Raw genomic sequence first — 19,861 nt, 5'->3', positions numbered from 1 at the left:
AAATACCATGTGTACCACATGCAGGGTGGCTTCACAGCTTTTATTTCATAGATCCCTATGGTTACATCATATGGCTATAAAGAATATCTATTAAAAGTCATTTTAAAGTATATTTTTTATATGTTGCTCCTTGTTTAAGGCTAAAACAAACCTCCAAAAGGCATTTAAATAAAATAAAAAAAATCACTATAATTCTCCACTTAGGGGGTGATTTATTAAAACCTCTGTATCTGTACAGTGGTCTTACCTAAATCCCAACCCCCATGCCCCACACTGGATTTATTTAGTGTTGCATAAATCTCAGTAAATCCGGTGAATTTGAGGCTGCCGTGCAGCCTGGAGACAATGCCCCCCATGGCTTGCAGCGCCCCCTTCCCACCACAGGAAAGCAGAATGTCTGTGGCCATTTGCATGTAGCAGGTTTATGCACAAAAACTATTAGACTTTTAGCTGACGTACAATAGCATTTAAGTGTCAGTGGCAGAAGCTAAGCTACTGGGGTCCCAATTGTTTTTCCTTACTACCAGAGGTTAAATACTTATCTCGGTGCAGTCCAATTTGTGATCTTCTAATACAGTCTGCCTTAGACAAATTCTATGAGAAGATTGCAAATAACACTAATGGACTATGCAATGGTATAGCATTGACCAGTGTGAGCAATGTAATGATTGCATGTGATAGTCCCTTAGAGGGACTTAAAAAGTGTTTTGAAACAAATATATTTTTTTTAAAAATGACATAGCCCCTGCCCATCCCCCAATAAAAGTTTAAATTATCCCCTTTACAAGTTTACAAATAAAACATGTAAAATAAATAAATGTCCATAATTATAACAATTTATTATTCCTGTGCGGTAAACAATGTAAATAACAAATATGATAATAATAAAAACTAGAGCTTGTAGAGTAAAGAGATGATGCCCCAATAGCCCCCTAGGCGGAAAAAAATAAAAGTGGTATGGTTTTTAGAAGGTGAGGAGAAAAAATAAGAACACAAAAATGAAAAATTGACTGGTTCTTAAGGCCAAAATCCACTGTGTCCTTATAAGCTAAGGCAGAACCCCCCATGCCCTGTCCTGTTTGTGTTAGAACACAATTGTTAAGCCCCACCCCATTGGTTAAGCCCCACCCTCTTAACCACCCAGCAGCTGAAAATGGAACAGATCAGCAAGTAATTAACTACAGGACTGTTTTTGGATCATGAAGAAAATCTTGCAGTCTCACAAAGAGTCTTAGCAAGTGTATCTGCTCTTTATTTTCATCATTCATTTCTGTTGTGTCTCCCCTCCCCCTTTTTCCATGCAGTCCATTGCTTTCTTGCCCGGTGATATCACATTTTTTAGAATGCATTCCAACAATTGCAAGAAAGCATAGAGCCTTACAGCCCATTAAGGTGACAGTTCTAGCCGGCCTGGACAGTGATCTGGTCATTGATGCTACATCAAGTTTCATATACTAAAGATACTTCAACTACAGATAAAATAAAGTATATACACAAAAAAGATGGAGGGGTTCTTCTCTTGTTACACCTTACCGCCAGAAAGAGCTAAGAGGGGGAAGAAAGTAAGACTTTATAAGTATAGCAACAGTGAAAGTCTGACTGTTCCAGAGAGAGATGAGGGAGGAAATGATGATTGCGCACATAAGCAACGTAAAAGACATAGGAGAGTTCTATTATGACTGTACCAGGAGGAACTAGGAGAGGGAAGAAGGCAAGTATGTATAAGAACAGTGAGAAAGATGCGAATATTCTATTCTTATGAGTAAATGGCAGGGGAAGCTGGCGGAGGGAAGGGAATCCTCAAGGGAACAGCACAGTTTATGTGTCTGTCAGTTGTAGCTGTCAGTAGCTGTCAGTAAGCTACTTTCTGTGCCAGAAACAAATGGCAGGAAAAGTCTAGAGCACAAACAGCTGGGCTAAATAGGGAAAAAAGTCAAGCCGTTACTATACATAAGGGTACAGGACAGGGGCGTAACTAGAAATGGCTGGGCCCATAGCAAACTTTTGACTGGGGCCCCCCTTCCTTCCCTACTGACCACTAAGCCGTCAAATGTAGTCATAACTGCATAATTGCAAGCGCTGGTCAGGAGTACTTTCAGTTAAAGCGACATTTGCAGATCCCAGGAGGCCCACTTGGCCACCTGGTGCTACAAATAATGACAGCTCAGGGGGCCCAGTGTATTGCAGGAGCAGGCCATGGGGCCCCCTAATGTGGCGGGCCCCATAGCAGCTGCTATGGCTGCTACTGTGGTAGTTACACCCCTGGTACAGGAGTATAGCCAAGAGCTTATGTATGGTTGGATATATACTGTATAAAGAGTAGCTTGCAATAATAGACAGAAAATTATTTGTTCTATGTGCAGATACTGTAAACAGTGCATTCAGATAGATCTATGTGTTCATGATGGAGTAGTAGTGCAGCTATTTAGTAGCATATTGATTTATTACTGGTGAAGTAGGCTGGCAGTCAAATGGTTAAGCAGACCTAACATGATTTCATAGATCTATCATTAACAGGTTTGCTTAAATTCCCCTGGCTGTGTCATCTCATCTGCTTGGAAGTCTGCTCTGTGTACAGATGTTGACTGTATATTTGATTGTTTGACTCTACATGACGAGTGCTTTTTGTTTCAGATGTCGATGAGTGTGAACTCCATTTAAACATCTGTCTAAGTGGAAGCTGCGAAAACACCAAGGGCTCATTCATCTGTCATTGTAATCCTGGTTACTCTGGCAAGAAAGGAGTTACTGGATGCACAGGTAACAGGCAGCAAGTGTTTTCAGTATAAAGTTTCATTTCACTGTGTAACATTGTGGTGTAAATTATAAGCTAATTTTACACTTCAACTTACTAGAATAAATGAGTTAGGGCAAACTTACAAGATACAGCACCACCTAGTGTTTACAGTGAATAGCTATGTTCATGTCCACCATAGGTGGACATGCATGTTCAAAGTGATCCTCTGTTCATTGCACAGTAGTCAATAGCTTTCTGATTGTTTAGAAATGATAAGAAAATATATTAAATACTGTGTATAAACAATATATAAAAATAGTAGAATAAGAAAGTAGGTGTTGCTCAACCAACCAGATTTCAGAATGATGCATGTTAAAAAATGTTGGGTTATAATGGACAACTACAGTGGTGATGAAAAAAAAAAAAAGACTGGGTTAAAAACCAGTAATCACTGATCCACTGCTGATCTCCACTGGGCATCCTGATGCAGGCTATGCCCACTAGGCTAATCAATGGCTGAGGCAATTCCCCACTGTAAACGGTGATTCGCAGAGCAAGCATATCCTATATATAGAGAGATGACCGGGAAGTAGATCAGTAGAGACCTTTTTTTTTAACCCAGTCCGAACCTCTTTTCTTCTGTATCCTGCAGGACAATCCCTTTAATTTTATGAGTTTTTTTCATAGTTTTTGCTTTGTTAATTTTAAGGAAATATTGGCTACAATGTATAGTTTTCTCTCGGGAAAAAGCCAAGTAGACCTTGAAAGTAGAGCAGGTCTGCATATTGTCCAACAATCAAAATAGGTTCAACTTTCTTGGACAATAAACTGGAGGACACAAGTCTTGAGAAGGTGAAATCATACATTTTAGGATCGTTGTTTCTTAAGCAGTTGTTTGTGCCTATTAGATCCATCATATGTACTAAAATACATGCAGCACACTGGATACATTCTTTCTCTTTTTTGAATGTCAAGCAAAGGATTTAAAGGCTGCTCTCCTTATTTTTCCTTGAATGTAAAGGGCAACCTTTCACTTCTGTTTTCTGTTCAAAAGTTAGGAGATGTACTAAAGGCATTATCGGCCTAACACTAAAACACATACTATACATTTGCACTTCTGGAGCCATAGCCTGTTACTGATTCAGATCCAAAACATTGCTTATCTTATTCAGGAATTTTTTTTAAAAAATCTATTTTACGGCATGGGAAAGGAGATCACCTAGCAGTGTATGCTTTATGGGGCTTAACAGCATCACCATCCCGTCTTTTCTTCGGCATGGAGAGATGCTGTACATACTGGTGCGGTCAAGTTGCTGTGGCAGCTGTATGACACCCAGTGAATTCTGTGCATGAGATCTTTTCTAATTGAATAGGACTCAGTATTGCCCACTATTCACTGGGTGTCGTACAGTTGCCTTAGCAACCCGATCACCCAGTGTGCATGCTGAACTTTTCAGAATGTGCAGGAGACTTTGCTTTTGTATAGTACCATCATCAGTAGTTTTCTAATAGCCATCAAAACAGGCCAAATGGAAGAAAACAAATAAATGGCATATAGGGAAAAAAGAGACAGATGCCCATTAGTCTAAACTAATAAACAGGTTTGCAATCAAGGGAGAAGTCCCTCAGACTTCCAAAAAGAGGGATCCAGGCACCTCTCATTGTGATGGAGCACATCAGATATTACTAAAGTTTGGCAGACCACTTCTTATTACAGATTAGTTGGTATCTTGCTTCTTTTTGTCCTTCCAGTCTCATCTTTTTAATGTAAACACTTTTTTGGCAATTAGCTCTTGAAGGAGTTATCAACAGAGAGGTTTATATAGATTTAAGGCCCTATTAGACTGCCCGATATTGGCAATGTGCTTTCCTAAAAGTAAAAGTGCCAGCAATCAGCAGACCAGCGGGAAAACTCCTACTTGTCGGTTGCTTGAATCTCTTGACTGAACAGGCGATGTCTGGACGAATGTTAACAGGCCCATAAATATTAAAGTAATTGTTCGTGCAGCCCGGCAGCATGGTTCACTCTGTCTTGTAGAGGAACTGGTTTGCTTTCTTGCATGGCCTCATATCAGGCCATGTAAAAGGCCTTTAAAGGAGAAGTCCAGGGTCTGACAATTTTTTGAAAACACCCGGGGAGAAGGTGGGTGAATGTAACAACAGGCACTTATCTCCCTGGCTCCAGTGCAGGGGTCCGCTTTAGTCAGCGGCTGTAGCGGGGTCCCACCTCCGCTGCTGACTGGCTGAGCAAGACTGACACATCATGTCATATGGCAACTTTAGTCACATGACACAAAGGTTACACAATGGTTCACCTAATGTTAGTGAATGGCGTCACATTGACATGCCATGTAGTAGCAAACTGTGACATGAAAGTAGCGAAAAATCCCTACAGGCAAGCCATGTGTGACTACAACTTGTTTGCAACTTCTGTGCAACTTGGCTATTTTGTTAACAACCAGGTCGCAACTGTAAATCCAAGAAAAGCCAAACAAAATATTTTGGTTGTATGACTTGGATGAGACTTGCTTATATGCAACCAAAGTCATTGTGTGGCCCCAGCCTTATAATAAGGGAAAAAGTCTCGCAGGACTGGGTGAGGCTGCTCTCTTTGGTTCACCCCATAGCAACTGTTTCCTCTACAGTATGTACACCATTATATCATTTCAATCATTAAGTGTTTTAAAACAACTATCTTCCTTAACGTTGGGTAAGCAAAAAATACAATGGGAGTGAGCAGAAATCTGAATTTGTTACAAAAGCTCTACAGTCATTGTCCTTTGGGTTTTATTAGTTTTAGCCTAAATATTTTGTCTCCCCTGTCATTGTGGATTGTTTCCATGTTCACAAATAAACATGTTTTATTTTCCTAATCACTCTGTTTCAGCATCCGCCCACTATCATGCAGCACATTCCCAACCCACACACATTTTTTTCTCCTTTTTAGTAGAATTTAGGGGAGAGTTCAGAAAAAAATGTTTTGCTATTACCTCTGGAACAGATGCTTGTAGTAATGAGAACATAAGATCCCTATGGAAAAATGTAAAATATGACAGAGTCATATAGCTTTGGCAGTTGCTAGTTTACAATTTAATAATTCATCAACAGTTACATGGTCCATTAGGTGTTATGCAGGATTAGAAGAACATACTTGGGGTGATAGTTTAAAATACAATTGTCTGATACCAGAGTGCCCCTTTAAGGCTGGACAGAGTACCTCTTTAAGGCTAGGTGTTTTCCTGGAAAAACACCACTAAATACGACAAATGGCATTTCTGTGGCTTCAATTCAATGTGGGCAGATGTAAGTTGAGAGTCAATCGGGGAAATGAAACACAATATCCACAGGATGTTATTTGGTATGATGTTTTTTTCAGGGCAGTTTGGCGGTTTTTAGTGCGTATGCAACCTTGTGAAATCAAAGCAGTTTGGTGGTGGTGGGGGGTTTCACACAAACATTGGCATTTGTTCTTATAGACTTCTATATTGTTTACAAATGCTAGAAGATAAAACAGCATGCCTATATGCATGATGGCATTTTCCCCCCAGTTCTTCAATAGAAATCCTGAAATGATATGGTAACGAATCACATGGTTTGTACTGAAAAAAAGAAAAAAGTGATAAAATACCAAAGATAAAAGTACCCATATTAATTTACACTAAAATGAGAGGTGTTTCTTTATCCATTAAAATGCTGTGCAAATTTTTTATTTGACTAAGCCTGAGCTCGATAGTTAAAGGGCTATTCTTATCTCCGAAACTTTTAATATTTGTTAGATGCTTTTCATTGGCAAAATTGCTTACTTTAGCATTTTTGCCCTATCCTCAAACCCTGTAGTTGACAGCTTGTTGTCTATGTTAGCGACCACCGTTCTCTGCTCTGGAAGTGGTGGACGGGCTGCTGACACCCTCGATCGCTGGGACCTCAGGAGCTGGTAAGTATACTTTTACAGCTTCTCTGTTTCCCTTTCAGATCACAGACAGTTCCAGGGCTTGTGGATTTTCCCTGGAGGTGTCTGTGATCATCAGTGGAAGATACAGAGAGGCAGGGCTGATTCAGCTCAGCATTGCTGCGTCTTGTCCTCACTTAATCTCTACATGTGAAAGGTGAAAGAGATTGCTATACATCTCGCACTGTAATGTGCTGCAAAACTTATACATGCATGTTATATCTGAACAGGGAAGGTAGTTCAGTACTTAATCTCTTCTCACACCATGGGCAACCAAATTTAGATTTAAAAGGTTGTCTTACATGGGATCCTTTCCTATAGAGCTGCTGAGTATTCTTGGCAGCTGCCAGGGGAAATATGATGCTGGCTGCAACTTTCTCCTGCAATGATAGCTGATCACTAGGGGTGTCAGAAGTCAGACCTGTGGCAATTGTATAAAATGTTTAATATTGTTCCATCCAGACATTGGAGAATCTGAAATCTACAGAATTTTTTTGTAAGGTGGGGTCTCTGCATCTTACAAAACATCTCTTTCCCTTCTCGAACTGCAAACTTTACGCACAGTTGCATTTCCTAAAGTAAATTGTTCCCAGAGAGTTTGTACTTGGGTAACTGACAGTTAGGCTGGAGATCAATCTGAAATGTCCTCACTGTGCCAAGATCTGCATGAATACAATTTCCATGGGAAGAATGACTTTGGATCAATTCTAATAAACATCCTATTATGGTTTTGACCAAACCACAAAGCAAATTACCACAACCCTTAATGTTTTCTGGTAATACTATAATATCTAAGGTTATTTGGATGATTTCCTTTGGTTTCTAAAAGTCATGTTATTAAACTTTAATTTTACCTAAAAAAAAAAATAGCCCCAAAAACTTGCACAGAATTAGGGTGCGTATGACCCGCAATGGATTACGTCGCTTGGCACTGGCAGGGATGCGCGCCGCCGCATGCGGGTACGAGCGACGTAATCCGCCACGGGTCATACGCGTGGATTCCGTAGTGTACACGCACCCTTAGGCTATGTTCACACTACGTAAAAGTACAGCTATGGGCAACAACAGGTCGTACTTTGTACAGTGTGGAACACTGCCTATTCTTCTATGGGATCCCGGCCGGAGCATATACACATAGGGGGACATTTATTAAGTCCGGCATTTTCTGCACTGGACTTAAAAATGCCCCCGCAGCTCCGGCGCTATGGAGATTTTTGTAGAGGCGGACTGCCTCTACATAAATCCCGTGCGTGCCAGTGCGCACAGCCGAAAACCTACGCCAGCTGAGGACTGGAGTAGGTTTTCGGCGTAACTTTAACAGAAAAAGATAATGAATCGCGTGGACTATGAGTCCGCGCCCCCGTTCCGCCCCCTCCACACCCCCTCCCGACTCCCCCGGCGTACCCGTCGGAAAGTGCCGTTTTGCGAATATTTTATTTGCAAAATGGCCGTTTTGCGAATAAAATATTCGCAAAACGGCACTTTCCGCCCAAAATCAAAGATACGCCAAATGAAACATGTCCCCCATAGTATATGCTCCGGCTGGGATCCCATGCGGCGTCGCAAAGAACTGACATGTCAGTTTTCTGCAGCCGCAATTCAGTGAATAGCGGCCGTAGAAAGACCTGTCAGTTCACACAATGAAGTGAGCGGCTCCGGCTGCATTGTGTGCTATGAGAGTTCTGATGTGGGCACATGCTGACGCGCCCGCTTCAGAACACTGTGGCCGGAAAGATCATTCGGCCGGTACTGCAGTACCAGCCGGGATGATCTTTGCAGCAGGGTCACGGAACGGCCGGTCTCATACGCCATGTGAACATAGCCTAATAGTGTAAATAGCACATCATGCAAAGTATAAGCTGGTCAGTCAGGTACTCATAACCAAGACACTATAGACAGGATGCATACAGTAGATTGTAGATGGTTGGTTTATTTTCTTTACATCTCCAGAAGACGTTGTTAGTATTTTCTCGACCTATTTTATTCTTGCCACCTGTCAGTGTTCCCTGTCTATTAGGAGTCCACATAAGTCTCATATAGACAGGATCTTGTAGGAATCAGGCTGCACAGGTACAGTACAATCTGTTTTCAGTACTGTCTGCATTTAGGGGATTATTCCGTTTTGTCTCGTTTCCTTTAAGCTCCATTGCCAGAATATGTGTAGTGTTTGTTTTCTTAGCTAGTACAGGAATCTCCTCGAGCTCCCTGGACTATTACAAAGATCCCAATATATCTTTGCACAATTCTTTCCTTCTGTCTTCATAAATATGACATGTTCCACATTCCACAAGCAGGACAATCTACAAAATATCAATTTCTCAAGCTGTTCAAGCTCTGTGGGAAAAGATATATCCTAGCTAAAAGCACAAAGGATCAGTGAGGGGCAGCTATGCTGCGTTTCTTTGGAGATGATGTTTATGAACACGCTCTGATATTACTTGTTTATCACACAAGTTTGTCATGTAATGCACAGCCGGGGAACAAACAGCATAGGAAACACCAGGGATGGACATTTTGTTCAACTACTTATCTCCTTGTACATGTACATACCATCAGATGACTAGATGATCTCACAGAATGGAAGACTCATTCATAGTGTGTTCTTCATGTCTTAAGGCAGTAGTTGGCTCAGTATTTGGCGGCTAAAATCAGAAGTGGAACCTACAGAAAAAAAAAAATGTAATGGAAAGATTTGTACCTTTTCCTTATTTTGGACCCACTCCTGGTTTTGGCTACAAATACTGAGCTAAATATTAGCATGTGAAACCAGAACACTGTACAAACACTTTCAGCCTATGTTCACACAACGTATATTTTAGTAAAATCACGGCCGTTTTACAACGGCCATGATTATTACGAAAGTATATGTAACCTCTCCGTCTAAGGGATCCCGGCCAGAGCGTATACCCAGGGTATACGCTCCGGCCAGGGTCCTTAGTGGCGCCTGAAATAACTGACGTCAGTTTTCTGCGGCCGCCATTCACTGAATAGCGGCCGCAGAAAACTCTGTCAGTGCACACTATGGAGCAGCTCCTGCGGCCAAAAAGATCATCCGGGATGATCTTTTCAGAGACAGGCCGTTCAATCACCTGACTGGGTCACGGAACAGCCAGTCTCTTACATAGTCTGCACATAGACTCATAAAACAAATCAGAGTAAGATGAGTCTGATTGGTTGCTATGAGCAATACCTCTATATACTCTATATACAGTATAGACTGATTATAAGATGCAACAGGCTACATGAGCTTTGGGGGGGGGGGGGTGACCATTTAGATTCTGTGCAATGTTAGTTTATACATAGGTAGGGAAAACATCTAATGTGTAGTTAGAGCCCAATTGGACAGATATTTAGTCTCTGTTTTGTTGCATGTGTCACATACTTAGTGCCTGCTCAGCTTTTCTGTGATTAATTTTGGAGTAAATAAAGCCAAGCTTGGCCTATTACATCCATTTCAGGGGTTTTCCCAAGTTAAAAAACAAGACTCCTGCACTTACTTTGCGGAATCCAATGCTGGCCCTCCGGTCCACCCTGGAGCCAAAGACTTTTTCCATATAGTTTTGTCAGGGTTTCAGTGATAGGCCCACATCATACATACATTGGCGGATCCTAATGATAGGTCATTAGTGTAATATCCTGAAAACGTCATTTAACTTAGTCGTTACTGAGGCATGATAAGATCTGATCAAACTTTTAAAAACAATTTACAAATCTAAATTGAAACTAAGGTTAAAAAGGTTCTGAGCACATGTTTTTGTTTATACAATTTCATGATTTTCTGTCTTCTTTTCTTACCAGATGTCAATGAATGTGAGATCGGTGCTCACGACTGTGACAGACACGCCATGTGTACAAACCTCCCTGGAAGCTTTAAGTGCAGCTGCAACCCTGGATGGGTAGGAAATGGTATCAAGTGCACAGGTATGGGGCTTTCTCAATGGCGCATGCTATAGTATACCGCAGTATTGGCCGGCAGGCCGTTTTGCATTGATCTGAATGCCTGTGCATAACAATGCTTTGTCTATTACATTTCTTCAGTACTGATGGGCTGTACAAGAATATGTAGATATTAGGTATAGAATACTCATTACCCAGAGAAATGGTGGGTATTATTAGCATATCAACATTATACATTTACGACTAAATATAAAGTAATGTAATGTAAAGTGAATTGTAAACGTGCCGTAGGTAGGAGATAAACATATTCATACTGTTTGCCAGTCCTTCAGATTATCTGCAGATCTCTAAAGCAAACTGTTTTGAGACATGCCAAAGGTAGTGGTGTTCAGGTCCCCAACAACTGAAGATAGTACCAGAAGAAAGGCTGAATGCTTCTCTCCCCAGATTGCTGCATTCCCCGTCCCACTGCAAGAAATGAGCTCCATAGACTTTCTATGGAGGCCGTCTCCTGAAGTAAGACAGAGATTGCAATGAGCTGGGGGAAAAAGTGCTCACTTGTGTGCTTGTTGTGCTTGTCCTGATAGGTGGACAAGGGGGCACAGCAAGGCAGGAAGAAGGCATGGCCTGCAAAGTGGTGTAAATCATGCAAAAAAAGTCATGCTAAGAGGTGTGCACCTCTTAGTAAATCCGGCTGTGTAAATGGGGACTAGGTTTCATTTAAGACCGATGTATGGCAGTCTTAATAAATGTCCCCCTTTGTGCAAGCATGTTAAAAGTTAGGATTGGCCGCAGTGACCTATTACCAGGCTGGTGACCTATTACAACTCAGTGCAGGAGATAAGCTTCATAGATTTATAGTAGAGACCATGTCCTGCAATGAGTTGTATTGAGTAGCCAGCTACAGAGTTAAGCATTGTCGCCTGTTTCATTTGGCTTCACATAAGGATTGGAGGGGGCCTCACCTCCGAGACCCCAACCAATCTGACTTGGCATGTCTTTGCATCAGTATTGCTTTAAATAATAGTGACAATTAAATCATCAATGGGGGCCCCACCGCTCGGATTCCCCACTGATCACTAGAATGGGGGTCCAAAATCCCAATTTCTTCTTACCCCACAACAACATTGATGAGAACTTTGCATGTAGCGGTGCTCTAACATCTACACTGCCGGCTCATTGGCCTATGGAGCTTATCTCTGGTGATTATACATATGCCTCCTTGTGTTTGTTGGCCACACAAATATTGTGGAACACTGTGTCAGAAAGTAATGGGGTGGTAGCATCAGTTTGAAGTTGTATTACCTGCTGAAAACAGAATAGCAAATTTAGGGGTTTTTGTGTTATTTTTTTCAGATCTTGATGAATGTTCAAATGGAACCCATCTTTGTAGTCAAGATGCAAACTGCAAGAACACCATGGGATCATATAGATGTCTTTGCAAGGAGGGATATTCAGGAGATGGATTTGAATGCAAAGGTGAGTCTCTATTTGACGGCCTATTGGGGTTCAGCTCATATTGTAGCCAATGAATTAAGGTTTACTTCTGAAGCAATTGTTCATACTCTTATTGACTTCTTTATTGTCATGGCGGTTGCTGTTTTCATGGTGAGATCACTGCAGCAGATTAGGCATTACAAATTCGGTCTGGTAGACGGATTGCGCAGTTACTGCCAACAACTAGGTCATCCTTGTTAGAATAGAGCTTTATAATTACAACAACAGGGAAAGAGATTTTAGCTTCAATAACACATTGTGAGCTGTGAGATATGCCAAGAAGTAAAGTGTTTAATAAAATGCTTCGCTCTTCTCAACAGATATTGATGAATGCACAGAAAACGTGAACCTATGTGGAAATGGTCAGTGCCTTAATACTCCAGGAGGATACCGCTGTGACTGTGACATGGGATTCTTACCAGGTGTAGATGGGAAAACATGTGAAGGTAAGATGGGTTAGAGGTATTACAGGGTGGAAATAAATAAATAAAAGTGTCTGCTTAGGTTAAAATGCCACATCCCATATAGCCCTAACTTGAGTAGAAAAGTTTTTATTTTGCTAGGTCATGAATAAAACATTACAATGCTGCAGGCTTTACAAAGTCTCCCCCATCTCACTCACTACAGACACTAATATTGAAAGAAATGTGGCATCTATGGGATGTACAATATGTAAGAAGAATCCTCCTATTAAAGGCATTTGTTTAAATGGGAATTTCTGGGCAAAATGGATGGATGAGCTACCCACAGGATAGTTTATTGGTCACCGATAGGAAGGATACCAATAACTACCACCACCAACGTCAACTGAGTTTGTCTCCATTTACTGTGTAGTGTGGGCGCCAAATACAGTAGCTATCCATAGGATGGGCCATCCTATGGATAGCTCATCGGTCCGTTTTGCCTGGAAGAGCCCTCTGTGTCTTTATGTAGTATGACTGTAGACTATGTTAATCCATATATATTTTACAATGTAAGACATAAGAAGCATTAGAAAAAATATTTTAAGGGGTTATCCAGTGTCACAAAAACAAAGCCACTTTTGCACCACTCTTGTCTCTAGATGGGTGGGGTTTGAAACTCAGTTCCATTGAAGTAAATGGAGCTTAATTGCAAACCACACCTGACCTGGAGACAAGAGAGGGGGGGAAGTGGCCATGTTTTTGTAGTGCTGGATAACCCCTTTAACATGTTGCACAGAAATATCAAACTTTCAGTTGCGGTCTGGGTGTACAAACCCTCAGAAACCGTTAGAACAAGCCAGAATAAGTGTGTGGTTATCTGCTTCACTACGAGCCTGGAAGTGAGCTGCAGAACCACACATTTCTCCTGGCTCATTCCAGAGATTGTGGGAATCTGAACACTCACATTAATGACAGGGACACTCTAAGGCTGGGTTCACACTATGTATATTTGAGGCTGTATTTGTGAGGCTGTATAGCAACCAAAACCAGGAGTGGATTGAAAACACAGAAAGGCTCTGTTCACATAATGTTGTAATTGAGTGGATGGCCATCATTTAATGGCAAATATTTGCTGTTATTTTAAAACAACGGCTGTGGTATTGAAATAATGGCCGTTATTTACTGTTATATGGCGGCCATCCACTTAATTTCAACATTGTGTGAACAGATCCTTTCTGTGTTTTCAATCCACTCCTGGTTTTGGTTGCTATGAGGACCTGACATGAGGACCAAATACTGCCTGAAATATACATAGTGTGAACCCAGCTTAAAGCTGCTAGGCCCCAATGCAAAGTCTCCATCAGTGCCCCCAGCTATAATTCTTCATTTATAGTACTGATCTCCTCATATAGGATAGAGAGGCCTTATGGCTCCTGGGCCCAGGTGCAATTGTACCATCTGCACTCCTGTGTAGCTCTGACCCTGTTAACAATCAGTCCTGGCAATGTCATAGCTGGTCCATGGTTATTTTGGTTAGTGAAGGTTTTTGCTTCTATATATAAATATTCTCATGTTATTTGTAGATATTGATGAATGTGATCTTCCGAACATCTGTGTTTTTGGCACTTGCAAAAACCTCCCGGGACTCTTCAGGTGTGACTGTGATCCTGGATTTGAGCTGGATAAAAGTGGAGGCAACTGCACAGGTAAGATCTGGGTGGCCTTACTCCAATTCCTACATAGAATTGTTTGTTGCTTTATCTCAGGCACTATGTATAGATTAACTAGAATGCATCTCATAGTTACTAAGGGATAGCACAGATAATCTAACTAAGAAGACAAATAGGGTAGCAACAAACTTTTTACTTATGCCTCATTGTTATAGGGTGAATGCCACCAATCTACAATATTATAATATGTATTATCCCGATTATAACAATATGCATTAACAATATTACATATCCCCTACCTTCCCTTTGGTAGAAACCTAATTAAATAAGGACCACACACCAGACTTTCTACATAGAAATACATAGATATAGACCACCTGTTTTGACTTTCCTTTATACCCACACCTACTATTATACAGACCCAGGCCCCTGCCCGTCTAGGGGAGTTCCTCTTTTTTCCAGGAGTAACCCGGTAATTCTGGGAGCACCAGCAAGTATGATCTATCCAGCTGACATTACATAAGCCACTGTATAAAATGTCACACCCTAACTCTTCTCACCTGTGATCCAGCTCCCTTTACTTTAGCATATTTATAGGTAAAATTGTCTGGTTAGTGAGGAGGAAATACTAAAATAAAGAAGGAAAAAGAAAAAGGTTTTAAAAAACGATTGAACACGTTAGTCATCCTATTAATGTCAATTAGGTCCCAATGCTGAAATGAGAAACTCTGTGCCTGGATAGGAAGCTTAAGAGAATTGGAAATGTAATTGTAAAATTCCATATGTGATCATGGTCAAATATACTACTAAATGGGTGGCATGGTGGCTTAGTGGTTATCTGTTGCCTTTTTGCTCTAAGTTCCAGGGTCAAAGAGTAATATCTGCATGGAGTTTGTATGGTCTCAGTGGGTCAGATTTATCATCTGCACCCCTGACATACGCCACAGAAAATCTCTGGATTTTTTAGAAAAATCTGTGCCTTTTCTGACGTCTAAGCCCCACTTGCCTGAGTGCAAAAGGGCATGGCAAGGTGGGGAGCAGGTGTGGCCTCCTCCTGCATCTGATTTATCATTGTTTATGCCTGCAAATCACTGTACATCATGGCAGAAATTGACACCTGCTCTGAGTCCCGCCAGATTTACTAAGAGGCGTGCTTTAGGTGGAAAGGTGGCGGGGCTTTAGGACTAGTACACAAGTACACTGGTCTTGTTAAATGTCCCCCATTGTGTTTACGTGGCTTGCCGCTAATGCTAAAAAACATAAAATTCAATTCATTTGAAATTTAGATTGTGAGCCCAAATAGGAACAGGGACTGATGACAATCCCAGTACAGCACTGCGGAATATGCTATGTATAATGGTTAAAGAAAATGTCTACCATCTTTCACTAAAACTTTTTTCTGCTTTATCTTAGATGTGGATGAATGTACTGATCCAACAACATGTATAAGTGGAACATGTGAGAATACTCCAGGAAGTTACCTTTGTGAATGCCCCCCAGATTTCCAACTTAACCCCACTCGGGTTGGATGTGTTGGTATGACTTTTCGATCCATTTATTATTCACTGTTCTCTGCTAGGTAATCCCTTTATTGGCTTACCACATTAGACATCCGATTAGATTGTGTTTTGCAACACATTTGAGGCCCAATACTATGTCAGAACTCTACTGAGTGGGACACTATGTTGAATACTGCACTGTCCTCTTGTTATTACATAGTCATACGGGTTCTGTATATGTCATAGTAGAATGCCCAACCCACCAATCCATTTGCATGATATGCATAGTAGATGTTTATAAATATTTCCATAATGAGTGTTGCCTGATTTACAAATATAGACTACATTGCTTTGTGTATGCCTATGTACTTGAACTTTAGTACTTTAGTAGTCATTACATATATGTGGTATAGCTTATCCAGGACAATAAAATACTGTCTGTGTGATTGTACAGATACCCGATCTGGCAATTGTTACCTGGAAGCTAAACCCAGAGGAGATAATGGAGACTTGGCCTGCAGTTATGAGATTGGTGTTGGCGTATCTAAGGCCTCATGTTGTTGCTCGCTTGGCAAAGCCTGGGGAACTCCTTGTGAACACTGTCCACCTGTAAATTCCAGTAAGTACAAAGCTATGACATTTGTGGACATTTTGTTTTACTGCATGTACAGTAGATTGATAGCTGCTTAGTAATCCATGTATAAGCAATGTCTTGACATGTTGCAATGTTGTGGTATTGTTGATTCTGGATTTTTCCTGTTAAATTATAATTAAAATTCTTTCTAGATTCTCTTTATACAAAGGGCATTTACAAAAATATTTCTGCTACTATAAAGTGATGTATTACTAGGCACTATGGAGATGATAGGGAATGGCAAATACCTGCTGTATGTTTTTATCCTCCCCTGTTTGCAAATTGACTTGGCCCATTAATTCCTTAGCGATATCTCATTCTTCACATTCCATGTTTAGAATGAATGAAGTATTAAGACAATTTTATGAGATGATATTGACTTTTATAATACCCAACTGGAAATCAAGAATCAATCATAGTCTAGGTAATGTTTAGGAAGATACCACATTGTAATGGAGACCATAGGAGACTAAGACAAAATGTATGCTGGGCTGTGTGCCCCTTGTATTACTGACATAAAAGTACGAATGCGGATCTGTTCTCATAGACTGCCAATAAAAAAATAAACAATATTTACATAATTTTGCAGGTGACTATAAGGTACTGTGTCCTGGAGGAGAAGGCTTCAGACCAAATCCCATTACTGTCATTTTGGAAGGTAATTTTGTATAATTTCTCGTCTCCTGTACCCTCAAAGAAATACAAGACCATTCTAGCGGGTCATTCTTAAACCATGTACAATCATACATCCAATTGCTCTTGTTTAGCACTTGGAATTTTGGCATGGGTTGTTTCGCTATTACATTTATATATTGATTTAGTTACTGTATGTCATTCACTTAGTTCTGTGGATGTCAGGAAATCTGAGGTTCTGGTGAACAAAATAAAATTTAAGTTTTGATGCATTTAAGAAACATCTTGTGTTCTTTCCCTTTGAAAGTGATTGGAATATCTGTAAAGCAGGTAGTGAATGTTTTTCTATGCCTTTATAATATTCTAGATATCGATGAATGTCTTGAATTACCTGGTCTATGTCAAGGAGGAAAGTGTGTCAATACCTTTGGTAGTTTCCAGTGTCGATGCCCAACTGGCTTCTTCCTCAATGAAGAGACACGGGTTTGTGATGGTAAGTCAAGTGTTTAAAAATTAGGTTACTCTTAAGATTTTTACAATATACAGATTATAGTGGCTTTAATTCACAGTAGATAGGGTTATGTGACGTTAATTAACATACATGGCCAGCTGAAGGCACACATCCCCATGGGCTATTTGCTAGGCCTCTGACCAATCAAAACGTTTTGTCACTGTGACATGTGAAAAGTTTTTGAAAGTATCAGTCACATTTTAATACTCACTTGTCCTGCAATAGATCTAATTTGTATATTTGACTATTTGTATTTTAGATATCAATGAATGTGAGCAGCCTGGAATATGTGGGCCTGGGACATGCTACAACACTGTCGGAAACTATACCTGTGTATGCCCACCTGACTTCATGCAAGTAAATGGAGGAAACAACTGTATGGGTAAGAGATGTCTCTCCTAAAGATTTTTTTTCAAACCTTTTACATATTTAAATATTTAAATTATGGTAGATGTGCTGAACTTCCTGATGAGAATGGAGGAGATGAGAACAGAAGAACAGAATTCTTACAGGAAGTAAAAATGTGGGATGTATGGATAAACTTTAAATCCACGCCAGCCTTTGGGGAGCATGGGTGGCAGGTTCTGCTCCCTCTGGAGTAGCAGCCCCTAGCTCTGGGTAGTCTCTCTTTCTTTTTATTTTTTTACCCCTCAGCTATGTGTCCTTTACGTATTCTCTTCCCTCTTGTATTCCATCCCCCCTTCCTTCCCCTCTTACCACCTTCCCTTCCATTCCTTGCCCATTCCCCTTCCGTTTTGCTCTTTTGTAATCACCCTCCTCTGTTATGTTTTTTGTCCTTTAGATCGGTTAGACCTTTAGACCTACAGGTGTGAAACATAATAACTTAGGCACAGATGAAGACCACTCCTCTTCCCAACTCACTGCCCCCACCAATCAGGCGAACAGGCAGCCTTTTTTAGGATTATTGCCAGGTGTAGGCCTAATAAATCCTCCCCAATATTTTTAAACACTATTGAAATATATGTGTTTTTTTCCAGCAATACATACAGGTAACTGTGTCCATAATTGTTTGCCACTAAATTCGCCTTACCTAGATTTATGCTTGTTTGCTATGAAAAGCAAGCCTGATAACAGACTAGAGTGAAAAAAAAATGGATGTTTGTGAAGGTAAGCAGTGGAAGTTGGAAAGCAAAAATCACAAAAAGGAAATAAAAAAGAAAAAGTATTAAAAAATATTGGTATAAACTGTAGGCAAAAGTTAAAACCAGCAAAGCATTTATTTGTTCTTTTATGCTATACAAAGTTTTATGCGCTAGTCCAGTTTTTCTATACCATAATTTCTTGTTTGGAAGACCATCCAGGCGTTGCTTTATAGAAGTTCTGAACTCCTTTTCCCGATATAAAGCCCTTCATCCTCCAGCTAGGCTACACATGACTTCATTTACATTAGTTTTCACAGATTTATTGAAATAACAGATTATGGTTTGCCAGATCTATAAACAGTTGTAAAAGTACATCCAAAAACTATGTCAAATTACAAATATAAATAGAAACCGGCTTAACATTGTCATCCAGCATTAAGAATACACACCTTCTAGGCTATAACACGTACAATAGAAGCTGCTGATTTATGTGTCCTCTAGCTAATCTGTTTTCAAGTGCAGTTGTGAGAATATAAAGAATATTCCTTTCCTCTGACATTATTATTGTTACAGGTTATTTGTACTTTTTGGACACATCAGTGGGCAGCCAAACTATAACATACATACTATTCCCTTGTACTTGAGTTTGTCTGACTTTGTTTTATCTTTTGTTCATAGACATGAGAAGAAGTCTGTGCTTTAGAAACTTTAATGCCGACAATCAAACTTGTGATCAGGAGTTGCTTTACAACATGACGAAAAAAATGTGTTGCTGTTCGTACAATATTGGACGTGCTTGGAACAGACCTTGTGAAGAATGTCCATTGCCAAGTACTGGTGAGTGCATCATATCACATGTGTATTGTGTGGTCTGAGATATGCAATTACACCATGTTTGCTAATTTAAAAGTACTAGAGGTAATTGCACTATGGCTAAACACTAGCGGAATCTGGTACAAAGTTTACATATTTTATGGAGGGATGTGGCCCTGTTTTGGCGGTGAGTGGGGAGCATATATTATGCCAGGAATCCATTCCAGTTCAAAGCTGGCGTGGATTTCAAAGTGTGGTACAAAAACAATAAGAAATAAGTGTCAAATGTATTTATTACTCCTCCCTTCTTTATATAGAAGACATGAACAATGAAGATGTGTTAAACATTCATGTGTATGGGGGGACTGAGATAGCTGTTGGAAGGACAAAAGTTCAACCAACACCTATTGAAAGTGTCTAGCCACCTTAAGAAACAGCAGCCATGGTAAAAATCTATATATCCTTACAGTTTTGAACTCATGGTCTCTCTGAACTTGTTGCAGTTTACTAATCT

General features: G+C 40.3%; 1 protein-coding gene across 3 annotated transcripts in view; it reads left to right on the top strand.

Moving 5' to 3' along the window:
* FBN1 (fibrillin 1) overlaps positions 1–19,861 on the top strand; it is a 199,078-nt gene that overhangs the window by 141,274 nt on the left and 37,943 nt on the right. For all 3 annotated transcript variants that reach the window (XM_069983105.1, XM_069983095.1, XM_069983085.1), the window contains exons 32-42: positions 2,635–2,760; positions 10,485–10,607; positions 11,940–12,062; positions 12,401–12,526; positions 14,068–14,190; positions 15,568–15,690; positions 16,108–16,272; positions 16,877–16,945; positions 17,288–17,413; positions 17,691–17,813; positions 19,213–19,371. In XM_069983105.1, the coding sequence (XP_069839206.1) occupies positions 2,635–2,760; positions 10,485–10,607; positions 11,940–12,062; positions 12,401–12,526; positions 14,068–14,190; positions 15,568–15,690; positions 16,108–16,272; positions 16,877–16,945; positions 17,288–17,413; positions 17,691–17,813; positions 19,213–19,371 (1,386 nt within the window). The remainder of the gene's footprint in view (positions 1–2,634; positions 2,761–10,484; positions 10,608–11,939; positions 12,063–12,400; positions 12,527–14,067; positions 14,191–15,567; positions 15,691–16,107; positions 16,273–16,876; positions 16,946–17,287; positions 17,414–17,690; positions 17,814–19,212; positions 19,372–19,861) is intronic.

This window comes from Dendropsophus ebraccatus, chromosome 1, assembly GCF_027789765.1.
Source record: "Dendropsophus ebraccatus isolate aDenEbr1 chromosome 1, aDenEbr1.pat, whole genome shotgun sequence".
Taxonomy (NCBI): Eukaryota; Metazoa; Chordata; class Amphibia; order Anura; family Hylidae; genus Dendropsophus; species Dendropsophus ebraccatus.
The sequence above is the reverse complement of the archived record's forward strand: the minus strand, read 5'-3'. Positions and strand labels throughout refer to the sequence as shown.